Raw genomic sequence first — 27,304 nt, 5'->3', positions numbered from 1 at the left:
CTGAAATTGGCGGGTATTGTGATTGTTCTGTTGGAAGCCGCCCTGAGAATTATTGTTGAAATTCTAAGGTCTCTGAGGTTGATCCCTCCACCCAAAATTTGGGTGATTTCTCCATTCCTGATTGTATGTCTTAGAGTACGGATCATTATTGGGGTTTCTGGGACCATTTCCCATGTAATTTACCTGTTCAGAAGAAGATTGAGCATAATCATAATTATCATTTTGCACAAAATTACCTGTCATGTCATAAGAGACCTCTTGAGGTGGATTTTGGGTGTTGATAGCTGAGACTTGTATGCCACCCATCTGCTGAGTAAGTAGATTTATTTGCTGAGACATAAGCTTGTTCTGAGCAAGAATAGCATTAAGAGCTTCTACTTCCATAACACCCTTCTTCTGAGGACCCTCAGAGTTCACAAAATTCCTGTTAGATGAGTATAAATATTGGTTGCTAGCAACCAATTCAATAAGCTCAATAGTTTCTTCCGGTGTCTTCTTCTTGTGCAGTGAACCACCTGCAGAATTATCTAAGCACATCTTGGACATTTCACCCAAACCTTCATAAAAGATATCTAGTTGGGTCCATTTGGAGAACATGTCCGGAGGGCATTGCCTAGTCAGTAGCTTGTATCTCTCCCAAGCTTCATAAAGAGTTTCACCATTCTTCTGCCTGAAGGTCTGAACCTCCACCCTAAGCTTAGTCAGCTTCTTTGGTGGGAAAAATTTAGTAAGAAACTCAGTAACAACCTTGTCCCAAGTATCCAAACGCTCCTTGTGTTGGGAATCTAGCCATAGCTTTGCTCCATCCCTCAGAGCAAACGGGAAGAGCATGAGTTTGTACACCTCTGGGTTCACTCTATTTGTCTTCACAATATCACAAATCTGCAGAAAATTAGAAATAAATTGATTTGGGTCTTCGTGGGGAAGACCATGATACTGGCAGTTTTGTTGTACCAGGGTGACCAATTGTGGCTTCAACTCAAAGTTGTTCGCAGCTATAGGAGGCACCACAATGCTTTTTCCATAAAGATCTGCAGTAGGAGCAGAGTAAGACCCAAGTACTCTTCTTTGTTGCTCATTTCCATTTGGGTTTGCCACATTGGCATTAGCAACATTGTTAGGATCCATAGTGGATTCTACAGCCTTGTAAAGTTTTGTTTGTTGCAAACGTCACCTGAAAGTCCTTTCAAGTTCAGGATCAAAGTCTAAGAGTGGTTCCTTGTCTCTGTTCATGTGCATAAACAGACAAAAGACAAGAAAGGATAGAACTCTCTACGTCAGAGTGCAGAGAATTTCCAGTGAGGTAACCTGAGTAAAGAGATAAAAATATTGAATAAAACAAACAAACACTAAAATTCGAAAATTACTATCAAAATTAAGACTAAAAATTTTTAAAATTATTAGACAAATTAAATAAGAAAAATTAAAATAAGACTAATTAGGGAACAACAAACTTAATTTCAGAAATTAAGAAAAATATTAGTATTAAATTATTTTTTTTGTTAACGAGAATCAAATAACAAAAGAAAAAAAAGAGAAATAAAACGAAACAGGAGGGGCACGAACGAAAGAACAAAAGAAAAAAGAAAAGAAAAAAATTTTGACGGGAATAAAAATAAACCAATAGAGAAATAAAAATTAATAATAATAAAATAAAACTAATTAAAAGAAAAAATTATCTAATCTAAGAAATCAAATAACCAGTAATTGTCAATCACAATCAATCCTCGGCAACGGCGCCCAAAAACTTGGTGCGAAATTTATAACCACAAACTAACCGGCAAGTGCACCGGGTCGTACCAAGTAATACCTCAGGTGAGTGAGGGTCGATCCCACGAGAATTGAGGGACTAAGCAACAATGGTTGATTAATTTACTTAGTTAGACAAGCAGAAAATAGTGTTTGAGAGTTCAAAAGTATTAAAACAGTAAATGCAGGCAAGTAAATAAGTTGGAAAAATAATATAGAAAAGGCAGTTAAGGCTTCAGAGTTATCTAGTTTTCGCATTGACTTTTCTTATTAATTTATTTTAATCATGCAAGATTTAATTCATGGCAAATTATATGTGACTAGACCCTAATTCCTTAGACCTTTCTAGTTTCCTCTAACTTTCATCAACCGCCAATTCCTTGATCAATTAATTTCAATTAGGGGGTGAAGTTTAATTCTAGTTATTATGCCACAAAAATCCTAATTATCCAAATATAAGAGAATTATATGTCACGTATCCCGTTAAGTCCAGATAATTAGAATTTAGGAGAAATTGTTTTCAAGCTGTTGTTCAAGTAAAGAGATTTTCCAAGTTATACAAGAACTCAATTAGAAAGAGGGTCATACTTCCGTCCCACCCAAATTCATAATATAAAGAACGAAAACAATTCTTAAATTACAAATCAGTACATGAATTAAAATACAAAAATAATAGAATCAATCTATACAAATAGACAGAGCTCCTAACATTAAAAGTGGAGGTTTAGTTACTCATGGAAAAGAGTAAAAACTAGGATTCTCTTAAACTGTAAATTTGGAATGAGGTGGAATAATGTTGGCATCCCCCGAAGAGAAGTTTATTTTCTCTTTTATATCTAATCCTAATTAATTTAAGGGTAAAGTATATTTTTTGTCCCTGAAGTTTACTAAAAGTTTCAAAATTACCCCTAAGTTTCAATTTGTTTCAATTTTATCCCAGAAGTTGTCGAATTGCATCAATTTTACCCCTGAACGTTAACAGCGTTAAAATCACTAACAGACGTTAATGACGTGGCAACAAGGAGTTCCATGTGGCAACTATGTGTGTGACTCATTTGTAAAACGTTTTTTTAAATAATTTTTAATTTTTGTTTAAAAATTTATATTAAAAAAATAAAATAGGTAAAAATCCTATCATGAAACCCTAAAACTAACTTCTTCATTTACGTCTGCGTGTTCGTCTTCTTCATTCTCTGTAAGAATCAGAAACCCTAAGGAATGGCTTCCCAAGGCTCTGTATCATCACAAAAAAGTAGTCGGCGACGAAGAACGCTAACGTGCAACTGTGGTGAACCCCCTGTACTGAGATGGTCGAAGACACCAGACAATCCCGGCCGGAGATTTTGGGGCTGTGTATACTTTGATGTAAGTTTGAGTGCTTTCTCATTTTGATGTCTTCTTGAGTATCTTCAATTTCTTTTTTTTTTTTTGTGTTTATGTTGCAGATTGGGAAGGAGTGCACATTTTTTTCCTGGGCGGATGGAGTTGCAGAGATAGAAGAGGCTGAGGTTGCAAGGTTGAAGATGAAGATTTCCACCTTGAAGGCTAAATTAGTTTATGCCAAATGCAAACTGTTGGTGGCTGTAATTTTTGGTGTGTTGGGTTGGTTTATGGTGATTCTAATGGTTTATCTGTGGGTGAAGAATGGAACCCATTTGAGGTTAGGGAACTAATGCGTTTGTGACAGATGAAAATAGCAGAGTAAGAATAGGATGGCTGTTTGTAAACAGTTTCAAAACTGTACTAAAGTCGAAAACTTGTTAATGTTGTTGTCCTTGAAGTTTAATTTATGTTTCAAAAGTATCCCTAAAAGGATTAAAATAGTTTGGCACTAAAATTGGCATTAAGAACCTGTTGTGACAAAGACAAACTCTAATTAAAATTTGCATGACATAAGTTGTTAATCATAAGCAAAATAACATAAGTTGTTAATCAACATAATCTCCAATTAACATAAGTCATAACCGAAGTAAAAACTGAATTACATAATCTCCAATTAACATAAGTCATAACCAAAGAAAGAGTTGGAGTCATAGGTCATAAGTCATAATACAAAATGCCAACATTGTTCAAGCTTTCAAAAGAAACACCAATTACAAGATTTGACACAACTAAGACCCTGTGAGAATACTCTGAGTTTGACTCCCTTGTGATGAGGGTTGTCCATGTGCAGTTGAAGTGGAGTTGCTCCTAAGGATTCTAGTTAGTCTTGGTGGCTGGAATTTTTTTTGTGCAGTTGGTTGGGTATTAGGCCTTGCTGCAACATTGGCCAACCTGGTCCTCTTATGCGCTGAGCCAGTAGATCCAGCTTTCTTAGCAGTGCTGTGCTGGGATGGTGATGATGTAGCAGTTCCAGCATTATTGTTTTAGGCCGACGATGTAGTAGCAGTAGTTTCCTATGATGGACATGAACAAAAAACAGCCAGTTACAGTTTAAAAAAGGTAAATAGCATTAGAAACAGTCTTATGTATGGAAAAGGGAACAATAGACAAGTACTTACGGTTGGTCTTCTAAGAGGGCAGCCTCGCTTGTTGTGACCCAATTTTAGACAATGAGAGCATTTTTGTTGTAACCCCAGCCTAGAAGTGCTTGGGCCGTGTGGTTCTTCACCCTCCCCTCTTGCTCTTTTCTTCTTAGGCCTCCCAATTGGCACTCTGTGTGGTGGAGGAACCACATCTGGATGAATAGTTCTCTCCCACATTGTATGTCCATTGCAAGGGTTAATCATGGGGGCATAACAAGCCACATAAGCAGCTTTAGTGTAACAGGTGGCAACATATTTTCTAATATCATCTTTAGCACAATTAATTGCACTAACTGCATGTGGACAAGGTAAACCTGTCATTTGAAACTTTCTACAAGTACATTCTTTTTTCAGAAGATCTACTACAAATTTGTCCCTACCTCTTATGACCTCAAATTTTGAAATTCCGGCAGCAACCGGGAACCACCACCTAGAAGCATCTATTTCCTTTTGTAACTTAAGCTTAATCCTAGGAAGAATATCATCCTTATACTTCTTAATAAGTACCCTATTTTCAGCCCATCTCTTCATCAAATAAACTCTAATATCCTCTAGCATTGTCAATATAGGTTTTTCCCTTGATTCAACAATTGCAGAGTTGAAGCTTTCACACATATTATTGACAAGTGCATCACATTTAGGATAGAATTCAAACCTTGATTTAGTCCAATACTTTGGACGAATTCCTATCAAGTGTCGATAGGCACCCTCACTAATCGCTCGGATTTCCATCAACTCCTTTTCCCATGCTGCTAGATATGTACATTTTGCAGCTCTCCACATCCTTTTTTTAAGATTGAGCCCTGGAAATTTTTTTTTGAAGTTGGCATAGAGGTGTCTCACACAGAATCTGTGATCAACACCTGGAAGTAGTTCATCAAAAGTTGGCACCAAGCCCTGTTCGTGCAAAATATAGTGTTTTAATATAATGCTCAAATAATGTTTAATAAACCAGCAAAAACCATCATACAATCTTAATATAATGATACAGCAACTTCATACAATGCTCAACTAATTAAAATTTTCTATTAATACAGTTTGATACAGCAACAACTACCCTCACATTTTCAAGTAACTTGAAGCATGATATAACACATGAGAAATAGTATTTTAATTCTCCCATACATACATATGTATTAAAGTGGTATATCAGCAAAATAAACCATATCTACTCAGACATACAGTAGTGTCCCATTTGCCATTACCACTAGGGCCTAGGCCAACTCCTCCTTTTATAAAGTTATAGAAGGAAAATCTGAAGTAATTATTGGAATAGGACCCAAAAGAATAAAAAAATAAGTAATAATTGGAATGTGTGTTTGCAGTAAAAGAATCTTCTTTTTCTATGCTGACTATGCGCACTTAATAATTCAAATTTAATTATAAATAGCAGCTACATACTATTACTATCCCTACATCTAAGAAGCCATAGACTAAATTGGCTTAGACACAGAGAGTTAGAGTGAGAGAGTTCTGTGACATGATGAATTCACTAATTTTCAAGTGTGTTCTGCTTATGCTTCTGTCCTGCAGATACACCATAGCAGAAACCAAAACAGAGTAGACCAAAAAGAACACATATATAATTCACATGGACAAATTCAATATGCCATCAAGTTTCAATGACCATCTTCAGTGGTATGATGATTATAGTGATTATAGTTATCATACAATCTTAATATAATGATTATAGTTATCAAGACTAATTCACAGCAAACTCGTAATATACTAAAATACAGAGCAAAATCTTAATTACACTAAAATACAGGTTAGTAGATTACCTTTTGTTGGTCAGACATGAATGTGCTACGAAGTAATTTCTCTGCTCCTATATCATCAATTAGGTTTGAGAGGAACCATGTCCATGAATCTTTTGTCTCAGCCTCCACGACTGCATATGCGATCGGTAGCATCTGGTCATTCGGATCCCACCCCATAGCAACCAAAAGCCATCCTCCATATGGTGTCTTCAAGAAGCAACCATCAAGTCCTATCATAGGCCTACACTTCATGAAACTCTCCTTGCAAGCCTTCAAACAAATGTAAATCCTATGAAATTGTGGACTTAAGTCGAGTGATGTATCGGGGTGCTCAGTTTGGGCTGCTGGAGGTAATTGGACTTTCAGCTTCACAGATGAACCAGGATTCGTGCGCAGCAACTCATGGCAATAGTCATAAAGTCTTCTATACTGCTCCCTAAACGTTCCATTAATATCAACCAGTGCAATCTGCTTGGCCCGAAATGCCTTTGCTCTTGAAATCTGCACATTCCACTTCCTAAGGGTCCTACTTTGTATGGTGCCCAGCTTCAACTTCGGATTCTCTTCTACTTTCCTCCTGAAGACCTTCGCCAGCCACTTCGACTTCATCACTTTTATGTCAAATACAGTGTTACAAGAATGATGATCATTAACAGTTCTTAGCTGCCAACTATCTTCATTGGCCATCTTCACCGCATATGCAAACCATTCACACCTATCTCCACACTTAGCCCTCACCCGGACATTGTCCACCACTGGAAATTTTATGTTTCTCCCAGTATGAACAGCATATGATGTCACAGCTTCCTTGAACTCCTCTCTTGTTGCATAGAGAGTTCCAGACTCCCACTTATACATGCTCATATCCTTCAACTCCTTGTGAACGGGAAATTTCTTCTTGCTGGCTTCGTCATCCTCACTTGATACCTCCTCCAACTCATCACTGTTCAAACCTTCATCATCGCTTAAACGAGAGCTCTTTCTCTTTCCAACAGCCACCTTTTGAGTCTTCTTTAACTTCTCTACAACACTCTTACTTTTCTTAGACTTTCTTATATCTTGATGCATCTCCCCAAGAGTTATATCAACATCAAACAGCCCATCATCACCACAATAATCATCTTCACTATCACTAAAATGAAGATCAGAATTAGCCTCATAATCTGGGTCATCAGAGTCATCCTCTTCTTCACTATTGTCCCCATCACCAACATTCTGTAGCACTTCTTCAGCATTTAAATGGACATCAACTAATCCCTGCATTTGGGCCTCCATATCCACCCCTTCACATTGGGCTTCTACTTCAATATTTTGGGCCTGTCTATTATCACTTGGCCCACTATCAGCATCCACACACTCTTCCTCAACAACCTTGCTGCCACCCCCAACATCTAAATACCCAATGTCGTAACAAAAATCATCAGGGATTGAAGCCTTATGCACCACATACAAATCAACCACCTTTTTTTCAACTCCTATATTTGCCATTTCCATTGCTTCTTCATCACCTTTCAACAACTTCAACCCTTCTAATCCTAATTCAGTATCTTTATACCACAGTTTTCCAATGTTCTCAGTAATGTACCCAAGTTTTCCAACCACATCATAAGCCTCTATAACACTCCATCTATCTCTGTCACACCAGTCAACCGTTGTCACCTTACCATCAACATACTCAGTTTTACCCTTATCACTACAAAACCTACCCCTGTGATGAACTCTAACACTGAAATCATCCATCCTGCCGTTATAAAAACATTTTCAGACCAAAGAACAGAGTAACTAATAGTTCGAAAATATAGACCACGTAAAAGTTATATTTTTCACAAAAACTCAACAGAAATCCCTCAATCCCTGAATGTAATAGAACCCTAACAGCAATCAAGACTGATAAAGAAAAACCCTAAATCCTAACTGTTCAAACATGCAGTAGCAAGATTGATCAGAATCGTGGCCTACCTCGTCGGAAACGATGATCAGAATGGCGCTACCCCAGACTGAATTGTTGATGACTGAATGCTATCCGAGACTCCTCCCTCAGTCTCGACGGCGTCGCAGCATGGGCCGTCCTGCCCCTCCTCGCGGCGGACTCAAGAAAACGGTGCGTCGTCTGACCACCCAGCAAGCTTCCTCGACTGATTCTGTTTTTCTGGCTGTGTTCCTTCGTGCCACAGGGAAGATAAAAGGCTTATGTTTGAACAAGGAAGCCAATTCGTTTACTGGGGTTACTCAGCCATGGGTATTTTGGGGGTTTCACCTTTCTTGCCACATCACACGCTTCACTTTGCCATATCACTAACGTCTGTTACTAATTTAAACGGCGTCAACTTAAAGGATAAAATTGATGCAATTCGAAAACTTCTGGGATAAAATTGAAACAAATTGAAACTTAGGGGTAATTTTGAAACTTTTAGTAAACTTCAGGGACAAAAAGTATACTTTACCCTTAATTTAAAATCTATATTCTAAAACTAATATAATATCTTTTCCTATTTATAAAAATTAAAGTTTAAATCAGAATTAATTATAGCAATCAGCGTTTTCTGCGTTTTCTCTGCACGTGGCGCATGTCACGCGTACGCGTCGGTCACACGTACGCGTCGATGGTCTTCTTCGCGTGTCACGTGTACGCGTCAGGTACTCGCACACGTCGCTGTGCAAATCTCCAAATCACGTGCGCGCGTTAGGTACGCGCACGCGTCGCTCCTCGCTGGTCATCTCCTTTAATTCTTGTGTTCCTTCCATTTGTGCAAGCTTCCTCTCCATCCTCTAAGTCATTCCTGCCCTATATAGCCTTCTTCTCTTTTTCTGCACCATCAAATCCAATCGAATACTAACTAAAAGAAACAGAATTGTACACGACTCAAAGTAACATCTATAGTGGCTAAAAAATAATTAATTCCTAATTGAACTCAACAAATTGAATGCAAATTCAACAGGAAAAGATATAGGAAAGATGTTCAGGCATCACACTGCTCATTGTGTGTTTGTATTGCAATCCAGGAGCTAGAGCATTACCCTCCTCATTGAAACCAGGGACAAAACAAGGTAAGCTTCTTTCCTTCAAAACCTTAACATTTGTTTCAGTGTCATTGTTTATGGCTATATTACTTGTCTCTAATTCTATTTATCTTCCATAACAAAAAAAAAATGGTTATAAACTTAGATGTAATTTCTTCTTGTTTTTGAAATATCATTTGTTGATCTATTAGCATTTGCTTTGGATTTTGGCTTTATATGTAACCAGATGAGCCTTCTAAAGAACTGCCGAAGTTTTCTGTCAAACTTTTTCTTCATTCCAGTGGGCATGTTGCGGTGAAATTCCAATATGACCAGGTTTCACATGCTAACTTCATCAAGAGTATTGAATTCTATATTTCTATCAAAAAATTTGAATTTTCCATAATTAGGGGCTGTCTTTGACCTTGAACAAGTTCCTGCGTACTCATTCTCTATAGGCTATGTTTCATGGCAGGTAATAATTTCTGCTTTTCGGAGAATCCCTAGAGCTTCATGGAATGCAAAAGAAAGGTATCCCCCCCCCCCCCCTTTTCTCTCTCTCTCTCTCTCTCTTCCAGCAATAAGTGCGTGTGTTCATCCTAGCACGGTTTTCTGGATTGGCTGTTTTGAGGGCTTATTTATTTGAAAGTTATTGAGTCTGCAGGTTATGGATGTTCCCGCTGTCTTCCTTGTCAAAAGCAGAGAAGGCTCTAGGAGAAATATCTAATTATAAAGTTCAGGTAATAATTCTTCTATTTTCATTTTCTTTATAATTGGGAAACTGATGTTATTATTTTCTATCTGAATGAGAATTGAGCTTGGCTTATATAATTCCTTTGGGGGGAAGCTGGTCAAGTGTTTGGGATTCCATCCATATAGTAGCTGTTATAGCAAAGTAAATTTTTGTTTCGCAGTACATATTTTTCCATGTTGATGGTCCTTGTGCTTTGTCACTTTGCATTATTCCATCCATATTTGTGTTTTGCATCTATATCTCGAGACTAGTATAGCATCATGCAGTTCTGGTTATTTATGTTTGAGCTAGTTATGTTACAGAATTCTTGTATGTCTTGATAATATTCTGGTTATTTATGTTAGTTATGGAACATAATTCTTGTATGTCTTGACAACATGCTTATTTTGGGCATATAAAATTATTTTCTATTTACATTTTATAGGGTTATTGATATTCAAAAAAGTGGACTGTGGATTTCATTTATTTGAACTGTGATTGTTGTTTTGATTATGAGTATTTTACTAAAACTTCCACTTTGAAAATGGTTCAAAAATTTGCTCACCAATTTTTATTGGTAAGATTGTGGTAAGTTTTCTTTCTAAAATTAGGTTATTTGACTTGGAAATGGTAATATGTGCTCTCCATATTTAGTTTGCGCCTGAGGTGGTAAAATCTAATCAATATTGGTTTCTCTTTTTTATACTGCAGTTGGAGGTGGTAAAAGACAAAATGAAGTCTTCCAAATCAAAAGATGAGTCTGAATCTCTTAAATTTACTCAAAAGAATCTGATTAACAAGGTTTGCATGGAAGAAGCCCTGAACATAATCTTGACTTGTACAATTTGTTTGGAAGTTTTTCTTATTGGATAAGTTTAGGGGCCAGCACTTTTATTGAAATCTGGCCAGCACTTAACTATCAAAGGAAAAATGAATAATCCTACACCATTAGATCTCATCTCACACCATTGAAAATATTGATGATGGCTAATTGATGGCTAAACATCACAAATTCTGCTAGCTGGCCCTCTAGCACTCCTCTTTTCTTATTACCTAGAACTATGATAGGTCTATAATTTTTACTGCAACATTTTCTCAGGCCTTGGCCAATATTGGAGTAGTTTAAATCATTTTGACTGGTATATGATCAAAACTGAATCATGATATATTTGATTCCAGATATATACTAATTCTGCAGGCGCCAAGATTCCTGCTGTACTTGAATATCTCGGAACTGTCATTGAGGTATTGCTCTCCTCCGCTGCTTCAAAGCAATAAAATGTCAACAAAGAATTAGTGACTGCACCTGTATGTACTATAAGAAAGTCAAGTTAGGTTCTCAACTTCTCTAGTTTCTCGGCCATCTCCTTTGATTGGTGTGCTTCCATGATGCATGGTTTTTTGTCATCCAATAGTTTAAAATATGTTCAATGTTGGTTAAATTGGTCTTTTCTTATTGCTTTTATTGCAGTCGGTGCCCCTTAATGTGGGACCATAAGTTGAATGAATTAAATTGGCCGAACAGTGTAGTGAAAATGTCAGCATATGACATTTTAATACGTATGCCACAATTATTATTGGTGTCAACGTTGGCTGGTCTGAGTGGTGACCAAAACAAACACGAACTGTAAACTAGACTATATGTTAATTCTTATATTTCATCCATCTTCCTGTCGCCCCAAATCATTGTGTATGCTTAATTTGAAAGTTTGATTGCTTCAATTTTTTTTCTCTTGTTTCCATCTTTCTATTTCATATGGGCTAGTGGTGGTTATCACGTGTAATATGTTGTGATCACTGCAGGCAGGTTGCAAGTTTCTTATATTTGCGCACCATCAGCCAATGATAGATGCGATACATGAGTGCCTTCTTGTAAGACCATTTCGGTTTTACTCATTTTTTTTATATTGAAAATTATAGACACTTAAAAAACTGTTGAAATCTTCCAGAAGAAAAAAGTGGGTTGCATCCGGATTGATGGAGGTACACCCGGTGCATGAAGGCAACAATTGGTTAGGATTTTAAGAAAAGGGTTATATCAAAGCGGCTGTGGTATGGTGGTATTTTTCGTTGTGTATTTCTTCCATGGGTTTCCGTTATAAGCATCTTTTCTGTTGTATGGGTTAGTTTTTGTGCTTGAGATAATGATTTCATGTGACACGTTATCATGCAGCTATCCATTAAAGCTGGGGGAGTTGGATTAACTTTAACTGCTGCAAGCTTTGCAGAACAATCCTGGACTCCAGGTGATCTGATTCAGGTCAAAGATCGTGCTCATAGAATTGGCCTGGTATTCTCACACTCATTAAGTAGAAAGGAGAGAGTTGTTACTAGTTGCATGACAACATTAAGAAAACAGATAATCTCAAATGAAAAGAACTCTCACATCTAAATTTTTGAGTAGCAAAGACAACATGTGCTCTTCTGTTTTTTTGACTAGTTAGTTCTTGTTTGCAGGTCTCATCAGTAAATATATACTAATTGTTGGCAAATGATACGGTTCACGACATCATATGGTAGGTTCTGTTATTTCTGCAGTCTTTCGCTGTTTGGTATAGCATTGACTTAACATTTATTATGCATTGATGTATAAATTTTTACATCATAGAGATGTGGTGCAATTCAAACTGGATAATTTGGGGCAGGTACATTTCTACATCTTGAACTATCATATGTAATGCAAAATGTACATAATGCTTAGCTTCAAGGTTTCCATTCTGGTTTATATTCATATTTTGTCAAGATTTATACTCAAGTAGTATTTGAGAGTTACTTTTTGATGTTTTTGAGAAACCAATCTGAATTTTAGTTATTGAAAAATCAGATGTTAGATGGCCATGAGAACACCTTAGTTGTGCCAAATAATCAGCCATTGAGTAGCCCTGCAAAGCATACTACTATTGAGCATAGCCCTTCAAGGTAGAGAACTCTTAACCAGTTTGTCAGAAGATGTGATAACGTGGATAGGTCAGAAGTCGGAACATCAGCCTGAACTGAAACGGCCCTGTCAGTCATGACTTGCAAGATATGCAAAATGGATTTCCAATTTCTCAGATAAGTGGCCAGGGGCAAGTGAATCGGAACTTAAATGTTTATGTCTACATGCAGAACCAGATGTGCTTACATGGGGAATTCACCTTTGATGACTCAAATGCCTTTTGAAGCTGAAATCCATTATACAACAAATAATAGATTTTGAATAGAACTGACTACACTAAACTATGTTGCTTGTGCTGGAGATAATGGTTTGGTTATGTGAAATATGTATTGGAAGAAAATGTTGATAAAGTCACCCATCAGATTTTAGGTTTCCACTTCTTGTTCTTAACTTTTTGCTTCCCTGTCTTTTGTTTTAGTTTGGGGCTCTGTACAGAGTAGTATATTATCATATATGAATGAGACTTGTAAATTTCTTTACTCCATACGCATGTATCATTATATTTTGTAGCAATGATCATCTTTGAAAGAATAGACTCATAGAACCCCTCTATAGCACTTCGTTTAAAACTGACCACTACATTAGCTTATTTTGTTTAGGAACATGACCTATTTTGATAATGTTAAAAAAATCATGTCAGGAATGACATTAAAAAAATTAAAAATAACATCATTATTTTCCTTCAATCATTTAGAAACTTGATTTGAATTTTTATAACCCGGACGGAAGATTATTTTTGCTTTATCATCATTCTTATTATTTTCTTGTTTTCTTAATCAAATCAATAATGTATTCAATCGATAATATTATAAATATGACTCAAATCAAATTTTTAAACTAAATTTTTCAAACAAACGCGTGGCGCATATGATGACCAAACTTGGAGATCTCCATGGTGTAGGCACTCTTCTTATGGACAGTCACTTGTAAGAAATCTCGCTCCATGGGAGGAGCCCCACCCTCAAGTTGCAATGCTGCAAAGTCCACTGACAGTGTGAAAACTGAGAAGCATAGCGCCGATGAATTAGATTCGAAATCATATAGACTTCCAAAGAGTATTGCACACAGCTTGCCGTTGCCAAGGTCAACAAAATTTAACCTGGAATCTTCTCCCACACTGGGTTGAATACCCTCAAAACACTCATCAAGGTATTGATATAATGCAACACGGCTATTCCGGTGGTTAACGAGAATGGCAAGGACCTTGTTCAAAGGTGTCTTAGGAGGAGGTTCCACCACATATTCATTTGTGAGGCAAACGGTGTAGTTGCTGCTGCCAAGACCCGGAAGGGACACAGAAATGTACGGGTGATAAATAAAACTACTGTAGTTACCACCCGCAAAGGTGTCTATGAAGTTCGAAAGATTGTTCTCAGCGGCCGGTTCAGTCGTCCAATTCTCTTTTATGGGGTCGAAGCGGGCCAAACAGGTGTCTCTGTTTCTCCTCGATGAAAGAAAGATGTTGTTGTCGAGGAGGAACATGTTAAATCGGAAAGGTGGGTCGCTGACGGTCGGAGGAGCCATTAAGGGTTTCCAAGTTCTAGATCCAGAACAAAGAACGTAACAGTCAGGTGAACCTTTGACCGGTGATTCCATATAGAAGTAATAAACATCGCCTGAGCCTGGCGTGTTTGCCATGAATGCTTTGTCAAAAGGGAGCGGTGCATCATCCAGTGATTCCGCACGCTCAAAACTGCCCTCCCCAAATTTGAATTCGTAGATAGGCCAGGAGACCCTCGCACTCCCGATTCTACCCGGCTCCCCGGACACCATATAGATCTTGGAGTCGAACTCGAAAGGACACATATCAAACTTTGGAAGTTTCAAATCGAAATCGAACTCTGGTGGTGGCAAACAAGTCCAATCTTTGACATCAACTTCTTGTTTCTTTAAATTGCTTAGTTTGATCACGAACAACTTTTCATACGACACAAGGCAAAGGCACGCTTCCTTCGCCATTTCAACCTGCTCCGTTTGTCCTTTTTTTTGACTCAGCAACATCCAATTCCGCCATCACTCTCTCCGATCGAACGAGATCGATGGTGCTGCGGCAGCAAAAAGCTAGGAAAGCACTGGAAAGTTAAAGGTTGTGAGGTCCCTCAGTTAAAGGTTGTGCTAGCAAAAATGCCTGCACATGAGGATAGGGGCTTCTTGCTCCATGCAAAAAGGAATTAAAAAAAAAAAGGATAAAATATATTTGTTGCGAAAGTCACTCAAATACGTTTAAAACGAATATTTTTAAATAATTAAAATTTAATATATATAATTGATGAAACTATGTTATTTTTATTAAAATTAGATTAAATAAATTGATTTGGCTAAAAAATCGATAAATTATACTTTGAACTGGTCTAAATTAAATTTTTTTTATAAAAAATAACTACAATATTCTTATTATAAAAGAAGACTAAAATACTCCTCTTATTATTATTATTATTATTATTATTATATATAAAATTTGAAAACTCTTAATTTTTAATCCCTTTTTTTATGTCATTATAGAGTTAAGATTTAGGATTTTTAAAATTAATATATATAATATATAATAGTAATATTTTAGTCATTTTTTATAATAGAATAATTGTAGTCATTTTTTATAAAAAGAATATTAATTTAAATCAGAGTTTGATTTATCGATTTTTCGGCCAAATTAATTTGTCTGATTTAATTTTGACAAAAATAATACAGTTTAATTGATTATATGTATTAAATTTTAATTAATAAAAAACATCTTTTAAAAAAAGACGTTTTAAGTAACTTTATCTGGGTGGTTCTCTTTGTTGTCGCCGAAATTTGGCAAAAATTTTAAAAATATTTTTAAATTTTATTTGTTTTAATTTTATTTTAATAATTTTGTTTAAATTTTTTTTATAATAAATATATTCTCAGACAGGTAAATTTTTAAAAAATTTCAGATTAATCCATGCACAACAATTATATTTAATTTACTTACATTAAAAGTTGTTCTAATGTAATTATTAATAAATAGATTCTAAATTTTTTAAAACTTAATTATTAAAAGTATATGTGAAAATATAAGAAAATAATAATGAATAAATTTTAAAAAAATTAAAAATTAAAATTTAGATTTTTAATTAATTCTTTAATTACAAATTTTAAATTTTAGAAAATTAGAATTAATAATTATACACATTCGCACTACATACTATTATTTCCAATTTTACTATAATCTCCTAATTTCTTGTTCATGCTCAAAATTTGTCGTCAATCTCCGGTCCACTCCCAAAACTCGTCGTCGGTATCGGAGACGGCCATTCCGATGCATCAAACACTGCCGTTTTTCCTAACGCCGTTCAGCCGTTGCCCGTGCACGCCGCCGCAATCTCATCCCGCGCCGTTGTACCCACCATAGCCTGTCGACGCCGATGCATCCCACGCTAATATCGCTGCAACCTGACCGCGCGCAATATTTTTTTATTTAATTTTATAAAAAGACTTAAATATCCTTTTCTTTATGTTGGACAAAATCTATCTCTTTAAATTAATCAAATTTTAAAATTGAGCTAACTTATATTTATAAACTTAAATAATTTAAAAATAAAGCAACATCTGATTGATTATTCATGTACAGTCAATCATGCTTATACTCCTCCATAAACCCTTATTTCTGATGTTCATTCATACAAAAAAAAAAAGAACACATCTAAAAAACAAAAAAAAATTCAAAAGAATTGTTCTGGTTTTCTTCATCTTCCTCGGTTTTCTTACGTCTCTCTCAAAGAACGTCTCTCTCTCAATTCTCAGACTGAAACTCTCTCTTCTCTCTCACACTAGCCCACTACAGTCTCTTTCAGTCACACTCGAATCTCGTCTCAGTCACACTCGCTGGCGTCTCCACGTGTCGCGGCCTTTCCTGGGATCCTCGTTGTCGGCGACAGAAGCAACTCATCGGGTCGTCGTCGCTCGTCGTCTTCTGGTTTTGGGACCTCGCCGTCGCCGTAGACCGTAGTCCGTTGGTGGTCCCTGCATCGTCACTTCTCCTGTTCTGTCTTTTTTAGATTTTTCTTCTCCTTGTATTTTGAGATGATGTTGAATTACTAACCAATTAATTCACATTGTTTCTTATCTAAATGTTGTTGTAAATCATTGTCGGTAAAATCATTATAATAATTCTCTTAAAATTGTTCATTTTATAATAATTGATTCAAAGAAGTTGTACCAACTTGATCTTGAAGAAGAAACAAATTATCTTTTGACAAAGAGGAAGAAGAAGAAAAAGAAGCCCTTTCCCAGTGGAGCTTCCACGGCACCTGCCAAATTTTTTTATACTTTCATAGAATTCAATTGCAATACCGTATCTAATGCGTTTGTTTGTTGTGTTTCAGGTATTTCTAGGAATTCTTTGCACAAGAGGTGCACCACTGGTGGAAAGAAGAGGGTTTGAGGTTTGGAGAAAGAGGAGAAAGTATGCTTTCACACTATTTTTCAATTCTCTGTTTTTCTTAATTGTTTTTTCGAAGTGCCTTAGTTTCAAAACCAAAATTCCTCCCAAACTTCAACCCTCGTCTGAATTTCAACCCAAATTCTCTGTCCATATTCAATACTAAGATGATGGCACAGAACTTTGTAGTTGATTTGAATAAGCCCCTTGTTGATCGATGATTCTAATATTTACTTGGATCACTGATTTCAGGTTATTGCTTTTGGTTCATATTTACAGCTGTAGTAATTTTTGGTGACTGATTTTGAAAATTTTTCCCAAATTAACGTTATTACTTGAGATTTTATGTGTGTGGACATGCAGATGGCCTTCTATTTTCGTTGTGGTAAATGATACTAACGGCTATAACAAACAAATTAATAAAATTGTGTTACTGCACATATATAAGAAATCATTAAAAATTTTCAAGTGCATATGCTCTATTTTCATGTGTCAGAGGTGGGTGGATGGTGTATCTAAATCTATGCCATTTAAGCAAATTGCTTTGATACTTCCCTAGACTGGCATCTTCAATTGCATTTGGCGTTTACTTTTCTAGCCATGTAACTTATTCTCAGTTGCTACTGTCTGGTTGTTGGTTGAATAGTGCAAGTTTCATTCTCTCCTCTTGATCATCCTTTATTTCTTTTGCCTTTCTTTTTGTATGGTTCGAATTTTGGATTCTTTGAGAGTAGTTGTTAAGATTTGATTCGTGGTTGCTGAATCGTACTAGCGTGTGAACATTTTAGAATTTATGGCCATCTGAACTAGGATTACATAAAAATAAACATATATAGAACTTTCTTTTATCTAGGATGTCACATAAAATAGGGTAAAGATTTAGGAAAAAAAAAGGAGTGAATCATCTCTAAACAATTTTGCAAACTTCAGCAGAATTAAATGACATTTTCTCATTTGACATGATGGAAATAAGATTGCAGGATGATTAGCATTTAGCATTACTGAGTGGGTTTGTTTTGCAAATGTGGTTTCCCATGCTTATTTCTTGTTGGATTTTCCATCATTGTTGGAATTGAAGCTGCCAAGGGGTTCAAATGGCTTCTAAACAAGCTGAATATGTGTTCAGGAAGTGGTAATAACTCTGAGAACTATAGAGTAGATAGCCTGCAATGCCAGAAAGGGCATGGTTGTTTAAATGTATGCCATTTGGAACTCTCATTGCTAATGTATGAGCTGCTTGTGTGATGGCTGCCTTTCCACCGTAAAGGAAGCAGTAAATTTCAATTTTGCTACTCTGTCTCTCAGTGCTCCAATATTTGCTGCATTTGTTAATCTCTAACCTAATAATAATAATAGATTACAATTAAATTAGATACCAATGAGAAATTGTTACAATTGTGTCTAGATACATTAGATACCAATGAAAAACATTATGCAGATATTACTGAAGATCAATTTGATTTTCACTCATATTGCTTGAGGAAAATGACTTTGCGTACTTATGTGAAAATGCTTAAATTTCAAGACTGGTTGCACTCACGTGTTTATTTTGAGAAAGCAGCAGCTGGAGCTATCAGGTGAATGTCATGTTTTCTTTTGTTGGTTTATTACAATTGTTGTTATATTTATTAATGTTGTTCATGCTTTGGCTAACTGGGTTAGCATATGTGGGAAGCCCTACACTACACTTCCTATTCTTTACTAGCGATATCAAAACTATAATCAAATTGAGAAACCATATATATCTCAATAATCTCAATGATCTTCTTTAAGTAACCCTTCAGAAACTACTTATACTGCCATATCTATTACCCATAATTCGAACAGCGATAATAGTCATACTACAAAATTAGGGTAATTATAAATTGTTGGTTTAATTTATTTGGTTCGGTGTGCAGGAAAAATAAATCAAACATCTTGACCTAAGGAACAAACAATTAAGTCCACACACTGTGGTCCATCATAACTAAGCCAAACCCTATCACAAGTCCATGAACCAAATATGTGAAAATAAAGAAATGAGCTCAAAATCCTTCAAGCCTCATACGGTCACCTACTCCCACTTTCAGATACTTGAACCCCAAATTTATTTCAATTAATTTCCTTGAAGCTTCCACCGAAAGCCAAAAGTCCTCTCTTCCCTCTCCTCTCTCTTTTCACTTTGATCACGTTATTCAGCAAGAAAGAAAGAAAAAAAAGAAACTAGGAGAAAATATGGTGAGGTTTATAAGAAAAAGCCAACGAAAGGTAAAAGGCAGTGAGTTAAACCAGGAGAAAAAATCATAAGATATTTCAGAGTTTCTTTGTACATCTTTCTATTTTGTTTCATGATTCTGTGGGATTCCTTTGTAAGTTGGGTTAGCACTTGGCTGTTGAAAGTTAGGTTGAGTCTTAGTCAAATTCAGATTGGGTTAGAATCTGGATTTGTCCCAGATAGGATTGGGTAGATCCTAGGAAAAACATTGATGTATGTAATGTGTTAAAAAGGCTAGTGAAATTCCATCATAATTGTGATGGAGACTGGATTTAGGCTACATTGCACCAAGTAGTTGAACCAGGATACATCTGGGTGTTACTTCTTCTCTATTTCGCTTCTGTTTCTGTTACTCAGGAGACAAAATGAAAATGTCTCTCAACTCGATATCAGACAAAAGTAAAAACATCTCCTAATTTTCCTTGAAAAAGTAAAAAGTAATATTCAGCAGAAAATAAGGCTAAGATTCAACACCCTATTCTCTCAGCCACTGATAACCATCAATTGGTATTAGAGCTTGGTCTCAAAGAGACCAAGCTTTGTAGTTTGGAGGAAAGATCCTGATGGCAAACAACAACGATTCCAATGTGGTGACCTACACTCAACAACAGACCTCCGTTTTTCAATGGAAAGAACTACAGCTATTGGAAGGAGAGAATGAAGATATTTGTTTAGTTAGTATATTACAACATTTAGAAGATAATCTTGAATGGTCCCCAAGTCCCAACCAAAAAAGGAGCAGATAGTGTAGTCATTTCTAAGACTGAGACCGAATGAAATTATAAAGATAAAAAGAAGATAGAGCTCAACGCCAAACATGTCAACATGCTCAACTTGTTATCAGCTTCGAGGAATATGAAAGGTATCAACCCTGCCCTTCCGGGCGTTGGGGTCTATCTACTCTACAGTTCTCAGAGTTATTACCACTTCCTGAACACATATTCAGCTTGTTTAGAAACCACTTGAACCCCTTGGCAGCTTCAATTCCAACAATGATGGAAAATCCAACAAGAAATAAGCATGGGAAACCACATTTGCAAAACAAACCCACTCAGTAATGCTAAATGCTAATCATCCTGCAATCTTATTTCCATCATGTCAAATGAGAGAATGTCATTTAATTCTGCTGAAGTTTGCAAAATTGTTTAGAGATGATTCACTCCTTTTTTTTTCCTAAATCTTTACCCTATTTTATGTGACATCCTAGATAAAAGAAAGTTCTATATATGTTTATTTTTATGTAATCCTAGTTCAGATGGCCATAAATTCTAAAATGTTCACACGCTAGTACGATTCAGCAACCACGAACCAAATCTTAACAACTGCTTTCAAAGAATCCAAAATTCCAACCATACAAAAAGAAAGGCAAAAGAAATAAAAGATGATCAAGGGGAGAGAATGAAACATGCACTATTCAATTAACAACCAGACAGTAGCAACTGAGAATAAGTTACATGGCTAGAAAAGTAAATGCCAAATGCAACTGAAGATGCCAGTCTAGGGTAGCATCAAAGCAATTTGCTTAAATGGCATAGATTTAGATACACCATTCACCCACCTCCGGCACATGGAAATAGAGCATATGCACTTGGAAATTTTCAATGATTTCTTACATACGTGCTGTGACACAATTTTATTAATTTGTTTGTTATAGCTTTTAGTCTCATTGACCACAAGAGAAATAGAAGGCCATTTGCATATCCACACACATAAGATCTCAAGCAATAACGTCAATTTCGGAAAAAAAAAATTCAAAATCAGTCTCCAAAAATTACTACAGCTGTAAATATGATCTAAAAGCAATAACGTGAAATCAGTGATCCAAGTAAATATTAGAATCATCGATCAACAAGGGGCTTATTCAAATCAACTACAAATTTCTGTGCCATCATCTTGGTATTGAATATGGACAGAGGATTTGGGTTGAAATTCAGACGAGGGTTAAAATTTGGGAGGATTTGGTTTTGAAACTAAGAGAAACTAAGGCACTTCGGAAAAAAATTAAGAAAAACAGAGTGAAAGCATACTTTCTCTTCTTCCTCCAAACCGAAAACCTTCTTCTTTCCACCAGTGGTGCGCCTCTTGTGCAAATAATTCCTAGAAATACCTGAAACACAACAAACAAACGTATTAGATACGGTATTGCAATTGAATTCTGTGAAAGAATAAAAAAATTTGGTAGGTGCCGTTGAAGTTCCACTGGCAAAGGGCTTCTTCTTCTTCTTCCTCTTTCCCAAAAGATAATTTGTTTCTGAAGGTTGTAAAATACTTAGAGAAGGGGGGTTGAATCTATGACTTTTTTTTAAGTTACTGTAATAACCCTTTTAAAACAAACGTGCAATCTGAATCTATTTGAACTCAGCAGCGGAAAATTTATGAGACAATTTCATTTTGTCTCATGAATATCAGAAAACAGAACAGATCAGTGAAGAGAGAAGCTGACACCATCATGTATCCTGGTTTGGTTGCCTTGTGCAATGCAACCTACGTCCAGTCTCCACCACAACAATGGTGGAATTTTCACTATAGCTAAAGTATTACATACACCAATTTCACAGGATTGACACAATCCTTTCACACTCAAGTTCTAACCTAACTTGACTTAGTTATGCTAATACCTAACTCTTCCTCTTAGTGCTAACCTAACTAAGAAATGGGTACCTCACATGTACAGGATACAAGACACAGACTTAACCTAAAGAAATATAAAATAACTCTAGGCTTTTTACTCATGTGTATCTTTCTGTCTTTTTCTCTCTTAGGCTCTTTCAATGACTCTCTCATTCAGCCTTTTACCTCAAGAAATTACAGAAAGGTAAACAATGAAAAGTAAATTACAATCTGCAAAACATGAAGGAGATTGACTCTACAACAGCCTCTTTACTATGTGATAAACCAGATTTGCTAGCCTCTGATTCAGTTCTTCATTTTGGTGGAATGCTCCATTGACTAGGAAACACTGTCCAAGTAGATGAACTTCTTCAGAGAGCTCTTCTCAGAACATACACCTCAAGAACGCCAGTTATTTCTCCTTGGCTTCAGAATAGTGAGAAATCTTCTTTTGTATCTCCTTGCATGTTTCTGAGTTGCACTCTCTTAGGTCAACTCTCGAGCTTTGTGCTTCACCAACTCACCATCTCACTTTTTCCCATTAATCCTCAAAATAGGAACATTGGTTCTGACCTTCTCTTGTTGACAGAAAGCCACAGGACAACAAAAACAGATATCTTCAATGGTAAACCCAGATTTTGGCCTTTGAAAAACAACTTGGTCCACAAGATACACTTATGACCGTAGATACACAGCAGTGAAGAGCAGAGATCATCTTTCCCATGTAACCCAGAATGGATAGGCAGAACGTTGAAGATGAAGAGAAGAAGATATGATGCATGTATAAGGAAATGAAATCACCTTTTAGCTTCTGATTTCTTGATACAGTTTGATGTGGGTGATTAGACTTCAACCTTTTGCTTAACCTTCTCTTTCTTGCTTCTTTGGTGAATAACTTAGGGACTAAGCTTTCTCTTACTTCTCTGATTTCTGACCAAGAGGAAAAAAGGTATACGTTGCTTTTGGTGAAATCACATGGGAAGAAATTGCTTGCTATCGGGCTTGGATCGGATATCATTCATGTAGCCCGTTTGTTTCTTTGCTTGATTTCTTTGGGGCTTCCTTTGGATTGTAGCCCACCAGCTTTGTTTATATTTTTCATCCACTTGGGCTGTTGCAATAATGAGTTTTGGCTTACAACATTTAATCATAAATAATCAACACTAATTATTTAATTTGCCCAATAAAATAATGTTTGTCATCATTAATTAATTTAGTTTCACTAGTGTAAACTTCATCAAATTTCTCCTCAAGTGTGGGAAAATATCCAATACCAGATTTGTTGGATATGGATTTAGTATTTGATGAAGAAGCCACAAATTTCATAGAGGAATTATTAAAAACTGCACTTTCCTTGGTTACATAGCCTAAACCAGATTTTTCAAACAACAGTCTTTGACTTGCAAGTAATTTGTCCAAGTTACTAGAACTTTGAGCAAATTTTGCTAAGTCACCATTCAACATTTTAATCATTTTATTAAGTCTTTCATTTTCAGCAACAAGCTCTTGAGAAGGATCCACAATGTGCTTTCCTTTTAGTTTTTCAAGTTCAGATTTTAGAAATCTGTTTTCTTCAATAATATCCAAAGCACATTCAGTTTTCTTCACCTTTTCTCTTAAAAAATCATTTTCAACTTTTAACACATCTTTTTCAGATCTGCATTTATTGTACTTATCCAACAGTTTTGAGGTGTTTAGTGTAAGATCATCAATTATAGCATGTAAATCATCTATAGACAAGTCATAGTAATTTACCTCATCAAGATTATTATTACCAGCCATGAAGCAGATTTTATCTTCACCTTCAGAATCTTCTTCCTCATTGGAGTCATTCTCAAGATCCTCCCAAGATGCCATGAGCACTCTCTTCTTTTCTTTCTTTCCTTTGTCCTCCTTCTTGAGTTTCGGATAGTTTAACTTGAAATGTCCAGCCTCCTTGCAATGATGACAAGTCACCTTGCTCAAGTCCATCTTGTGTTCCTTTGAGCTTGAACCCTTGTATTTACCCTTGTTCTTCATCGTCCTTCTAAATCTCCTAACAAAAAACATAAGCTCATCATCTGAAATACCATCACTAGACTCGCTCTCTTTTGATTTTATTTTTGACTTGAGGGCTATTCTCTTTTTCTTTGAGTCCGGGTTTGTGTGTGTGGTTTCATAGGCAAGGAATTTTTCTCTCAGCTCATCATATGTTATAGGGCTTAGGTTATTGCTCTCGGCTAGGAAAGTGGCAGTGGTTTTCCATTCTTTTGTGAGGCTTCTAAGGAGTTTTCTCGCTAGGATTTGTTCTGAGTAGTTTGTACCTATAGCATCAAGGTTGTTGATTATAATTGAGAATTTCTCAAACACTTCATCAATACTTTCTCCATCCTTCATATTGAACATCTCGTACTCTTTTCGCAGCATATCATTCCTCGTTTCTTTGACCTGTTTAGTGCCTTCGTGTGTAGCCTGGAGTTTTTTCCAGATTTCTTTAGCTGTCTTGCATCTAGACACTTTTCGATACTCTTCAAAGCTGATAGCACAATGAAGAAGGTTGATGGATTTAGCGTTCAGCTCCATTTTCTTCTTGTCATCCTCATTCCATTCAGCTTCTTCTTTTGGAGTCACCACTCCATGAGCACTTGTTTTTGTTGGAATCTTGGGACCGCTCACAACAATCTTCCATATGTTGTAGTCAATAGATTGGATGAAGATCCTCATCCTCTCTTTCCAGTAGGCAAAGTTCTTCCCGTTGAAGAAGGGAGGCCTATTGTTTGACTGGCCTTCAGTTAGAGTGTAGGCAACTGTGGTTGTGCCCAAGTTGTTCGCTATTGGACCTTTGCTCCAAGCAGTGAAGCTTGATTCTGAGACCAAGGCTCCTGATACCAATTGAAGGTTGTAGAAGGCTTAGAGAATGGGGTTGAATCTATGACCTTGTTTTAAGTTACTGTAATAACCCTTTTAAAACAAACTTGCAATCTGAATCTGTTTGAACTCAGCAGCGAAAAATTTATGAGACAATTTCATTTTGTCTCATGAATATCAAAAAACAGAACAGAGCAGGGAAGAGAGAAGCTGACACCATCATGTATCCTGGTTCGGTTGCCTTGTGCAATGCAACCTACGTCTAGTCTCCACTACAACAGTGGTAAAATTTCCACTATAGTTAAAGTATTACATACACCAATTCTACAGGATTGACACAACCCTTTCACACTCAAGTTCTAACCTAACTTGACTTGATTATGCTAATACCTAACTCTTCCTCTTAGTGCTAACCCAACTAAGAAAGGGGTACCTCACAGGTACAGGATACAAGACACAGACTTAACCTAAAGAAATCTGAAATAACTCTAGCCTTTTCACTCATGTGTATCTCTCTGCCTTTTTCTCTCTTAGGCTCTTTCAACGACTCTCTCATTCAACCTTTTACCTCAAGAAATTACAGAAAGATAAACATTGAAAAGTAAATTACAATCTGCAAAACGTGAAGGAGATTGATTCTACAACAGCCTCTTTGCTATGTGATAAACCAGATTTGCTAGCCTCTGATTCAGTTCTTAATTCTGGCGGAATGCTCCTTTGACTAGGAAGTACTATCCAAGTAGATGAACTTCTTCAGAGAGCTCTTCTCAAAACATACACCTCAAGAACACTGGTTATTTCTCCTTAGCTTCAGAATAGTGAGAAATCTTCTTTTGTATCTCCTTGCATGTTGCTGAGTTGCACTCTCCTCAACTCTCGAGCTTTGTGCTTTACCAATTCACCATCTCACTTTTTTCCATTAATCCTCAAAATAGGAACATTGGTTCTGACCTTCTCTTGTTGATCGAAAAACACAGGGCAACAGAAACAGATATCTTCAATGGTAAACCCAGATCTTGGCCATTGAAAAACTTGGTCTCCAAGACACACTTATGACCGTAGATGCACAGCAGTGAAGAGTAGAGACCATCTTTCCCATTTAACCCAGAATGGATAGGCAGAACATTGAAGATGAAGAGAAGAAGATATGATGCATGTATAAGGAAATGAAATCGCCTTTTAGCTTCTGACTTCTTGATACAGTTTGATGTGGGTGATTAGACTTCAACCTTTTGCTTAACCTTCTCTTTCTTGGTTATTTGGTGAACAACTTAGGGACTAAGCTTTCTCTTACTTCTCTGATTTTTGACTAAGAGGAAAAAAGTATACGTTGCTTTTGGTGAAAGCACATGAGAGAAAATTGCTTGCTATCGGGCTTGGATCGGATATCATTCATGTAGCCCGTTTATTTCTTTGCTTGATTTCTTTTGGGATTCCTTTGGATTGTAGCCCACCAGCCTTGTTTATATTTTTCATCCACTTGGGCTGTTGCAATAATGAGTTTTGGCCTACAACATTTAATCATAAATAATCAACACTAATTATTTAATTTGCCCAATAAAATAATATTTGTCATCATTAATTAATTTAGTTAATTTCTTAATTCAACAGTTTCTTCTTCAAGATCAAGTTGGTACAACTTCTTTGAATCAAATATTATAAAATGAACAATTTTAAGAGAATTATTACAATGATTTACAGCAACATTTATATCAGAAACAAAGTAAATTAATTGGTTAGCAATTCAACATCATCTCAAAATACAAGGAGAAGAAAAATCTGGAAAAGACAGAACATGAGAACCTACGATGCAGGAACTCACCAATGGACTACGGTCTACGACGACTCAGCAACGGCGAGGTCCCAAAACCAGAAGACGACGAGCGATGACGATCCTAGGGAAGGCCGCGACACGTGGAGACGCCGGCGAGTGTGACTGAGACGAGATTCGAGTGAGACTAAAAGAGACTATAGTAGGCTACTGTGAGAGAGAAGAGAGAGTTTTAGTCTGAGAATTGAGAGAGAGAGACGTTCTTTGAGAGAGATGTAAGAAAACTCAGAAAAGATGAAAAACACTACAATAGTTCTTTTGATTTTTTTTTTTTGTTTTTTAGATGTGTTCTTTTTTCTTTGTATGAATGAACATTAGAAATTAAGATTTATAAAGGAGTATAAGTATGATTGATTGTACATGAATAATCAATTCGATGTTATTTTAGTTTTAAATTATTTAAATTTATAAATATAAGTTAGCTCAATTTTAAAATTTGATTAATTTAAAGAGATAGATTTTATCCAACATAAAAAAAAAAAAAAGGATATTTAAGTTATTTTATAAAATTAAAAAAATTTATTTTTATTTAATTAAAAGAATATTTTAATAAAAATAGTGATATAATAAATATTTTAAATAAAAAATTATATGCTAATGTAAAAAATATTTTAATATTTGTGTATATTTAAAAGGTATCGAGACATATAAATTT

At 36.0% G+C, this 27,304-nt stretch overlaps 1 protein-coding gene and 1 non-coding gene across 22 annotated transcripts; both read left to right on the top strand.

The window, feature by feature from the left end:
• The first annotated feature begins 592 nt into the window (after nucleotides 1–592).
• Nucleotides 593–699, top strand: LOC112725379 (small nucleolar RNA R71). Its single transcript, XR_003164490.1, has one exon. It is a non-coding gene; the product is annotated as a small nucleolar RNA R71 (small nucleolar RNA).
• Nucleotides 700–8,962: 8,263 nt separating this feature from the next.
• On the top strand, nucleotides 8,963–13,189 carry LOC140172985 (uncharacterized). Of its 21 annotated transcripts, none has more exons than XM_072207398.1 (12): nucleotides 8,963–9,082; nucleotides 9,282–9,370; nucleotides 9,510–9,565; nucleotides 9,699–9,774; nucleotides 10,479–10,568; nucleotides 10,966–11,012; nucleotides 11,571–11,639; nucleotides 11,717–11,819; nucleotides 11,941–12,057; nucleotides 12,225–12,283; nucleotides 12,376–12,412; nucleotides 12,592–13,189. In XM_072207398.1, the coding sequence occupies exons 4-7, from the start codon at nucleotides 9,706–9,708 to the stop codon at nucleotides 11,611–11,613; spliced, it is 249 nt and encodes an 82-aa protein (XP_072063499.1). In that variant the 5' UTR covers nucleotides 8,963–9,082; nucleotides 9,282–9,370; nucleotides 9,510–9,565; nucleotides 9,699–9,705; the 3' UTR covers nucleotides 11,614–11,639; nucleotides 11,717–11,819; nucleotides 11,941–12,057; nucleotides 12,225–12,283; nucleotides 12,376–12,412; nucleotides 12,592–13,189. The 21 variants fall into 21 exon arrangements, with proteins under 21 accessions (XP_072063499.1, XP_072063491.1, XP_072063508.1 ...); XM_072207390.1 differs by having other exon boundaries at nucleotides 10,947–11,012; XM_072207407.1 differs by lacking the exon at nucleotides 12,376–12,412 and having other exon boundaries at nucleotides 12,225–12,304; nucleotides 12,577–13,189.
• The last annotated feature ends 14,115 nt before the right edge of the window (nucleotides 13,190–27,304 follow it).

Source organism: Arachis hypogaea, chromosome 11 (genome assembly GCF_003086295.3).
Source record: "Arachis hypogaea cultivar Tifrunner chromosome 11, arahy.Tifrunner.gnm2.J5K5, whole genome shotgun sequence".
NCBI classification, from domain to species: domain Eukaryota; kingdom Viridiplantae; phylum Streptophyta; class Magnoliopsida; order Fabales; family Fabaceae; genus Arachis; species Arachis hypogaea.
This window is presented reverse-complemented; position numbering and strand designations above follow the sequence as displayed.

Excerpts from the sequence above, each read along its gene's own strand:
- LOC140172985 (XM_072207390.1), top strand. The coding sequence starts at position 9,706 with ATGTTCCCGCTGTCTTCCTTGTCAAAAGCAGAGAAGGCTCTAGGAGAA. Across the intron at positions 10,569-10,946 it reads AAAAGAATCTGATTAACAAG|ATATATACTAATTCTGCAGG; the intron begins GTTTGCATGGAA and ends ATTTGATTCCAG. Across the intron at positions 11,013-11,570 it reads ATCTCGGAACTGTCATTGAG|GCAGGTTGCAAGTTTCTTAT; the intron begins GTATTGCTCTCC and ends TGATCACTGCAG.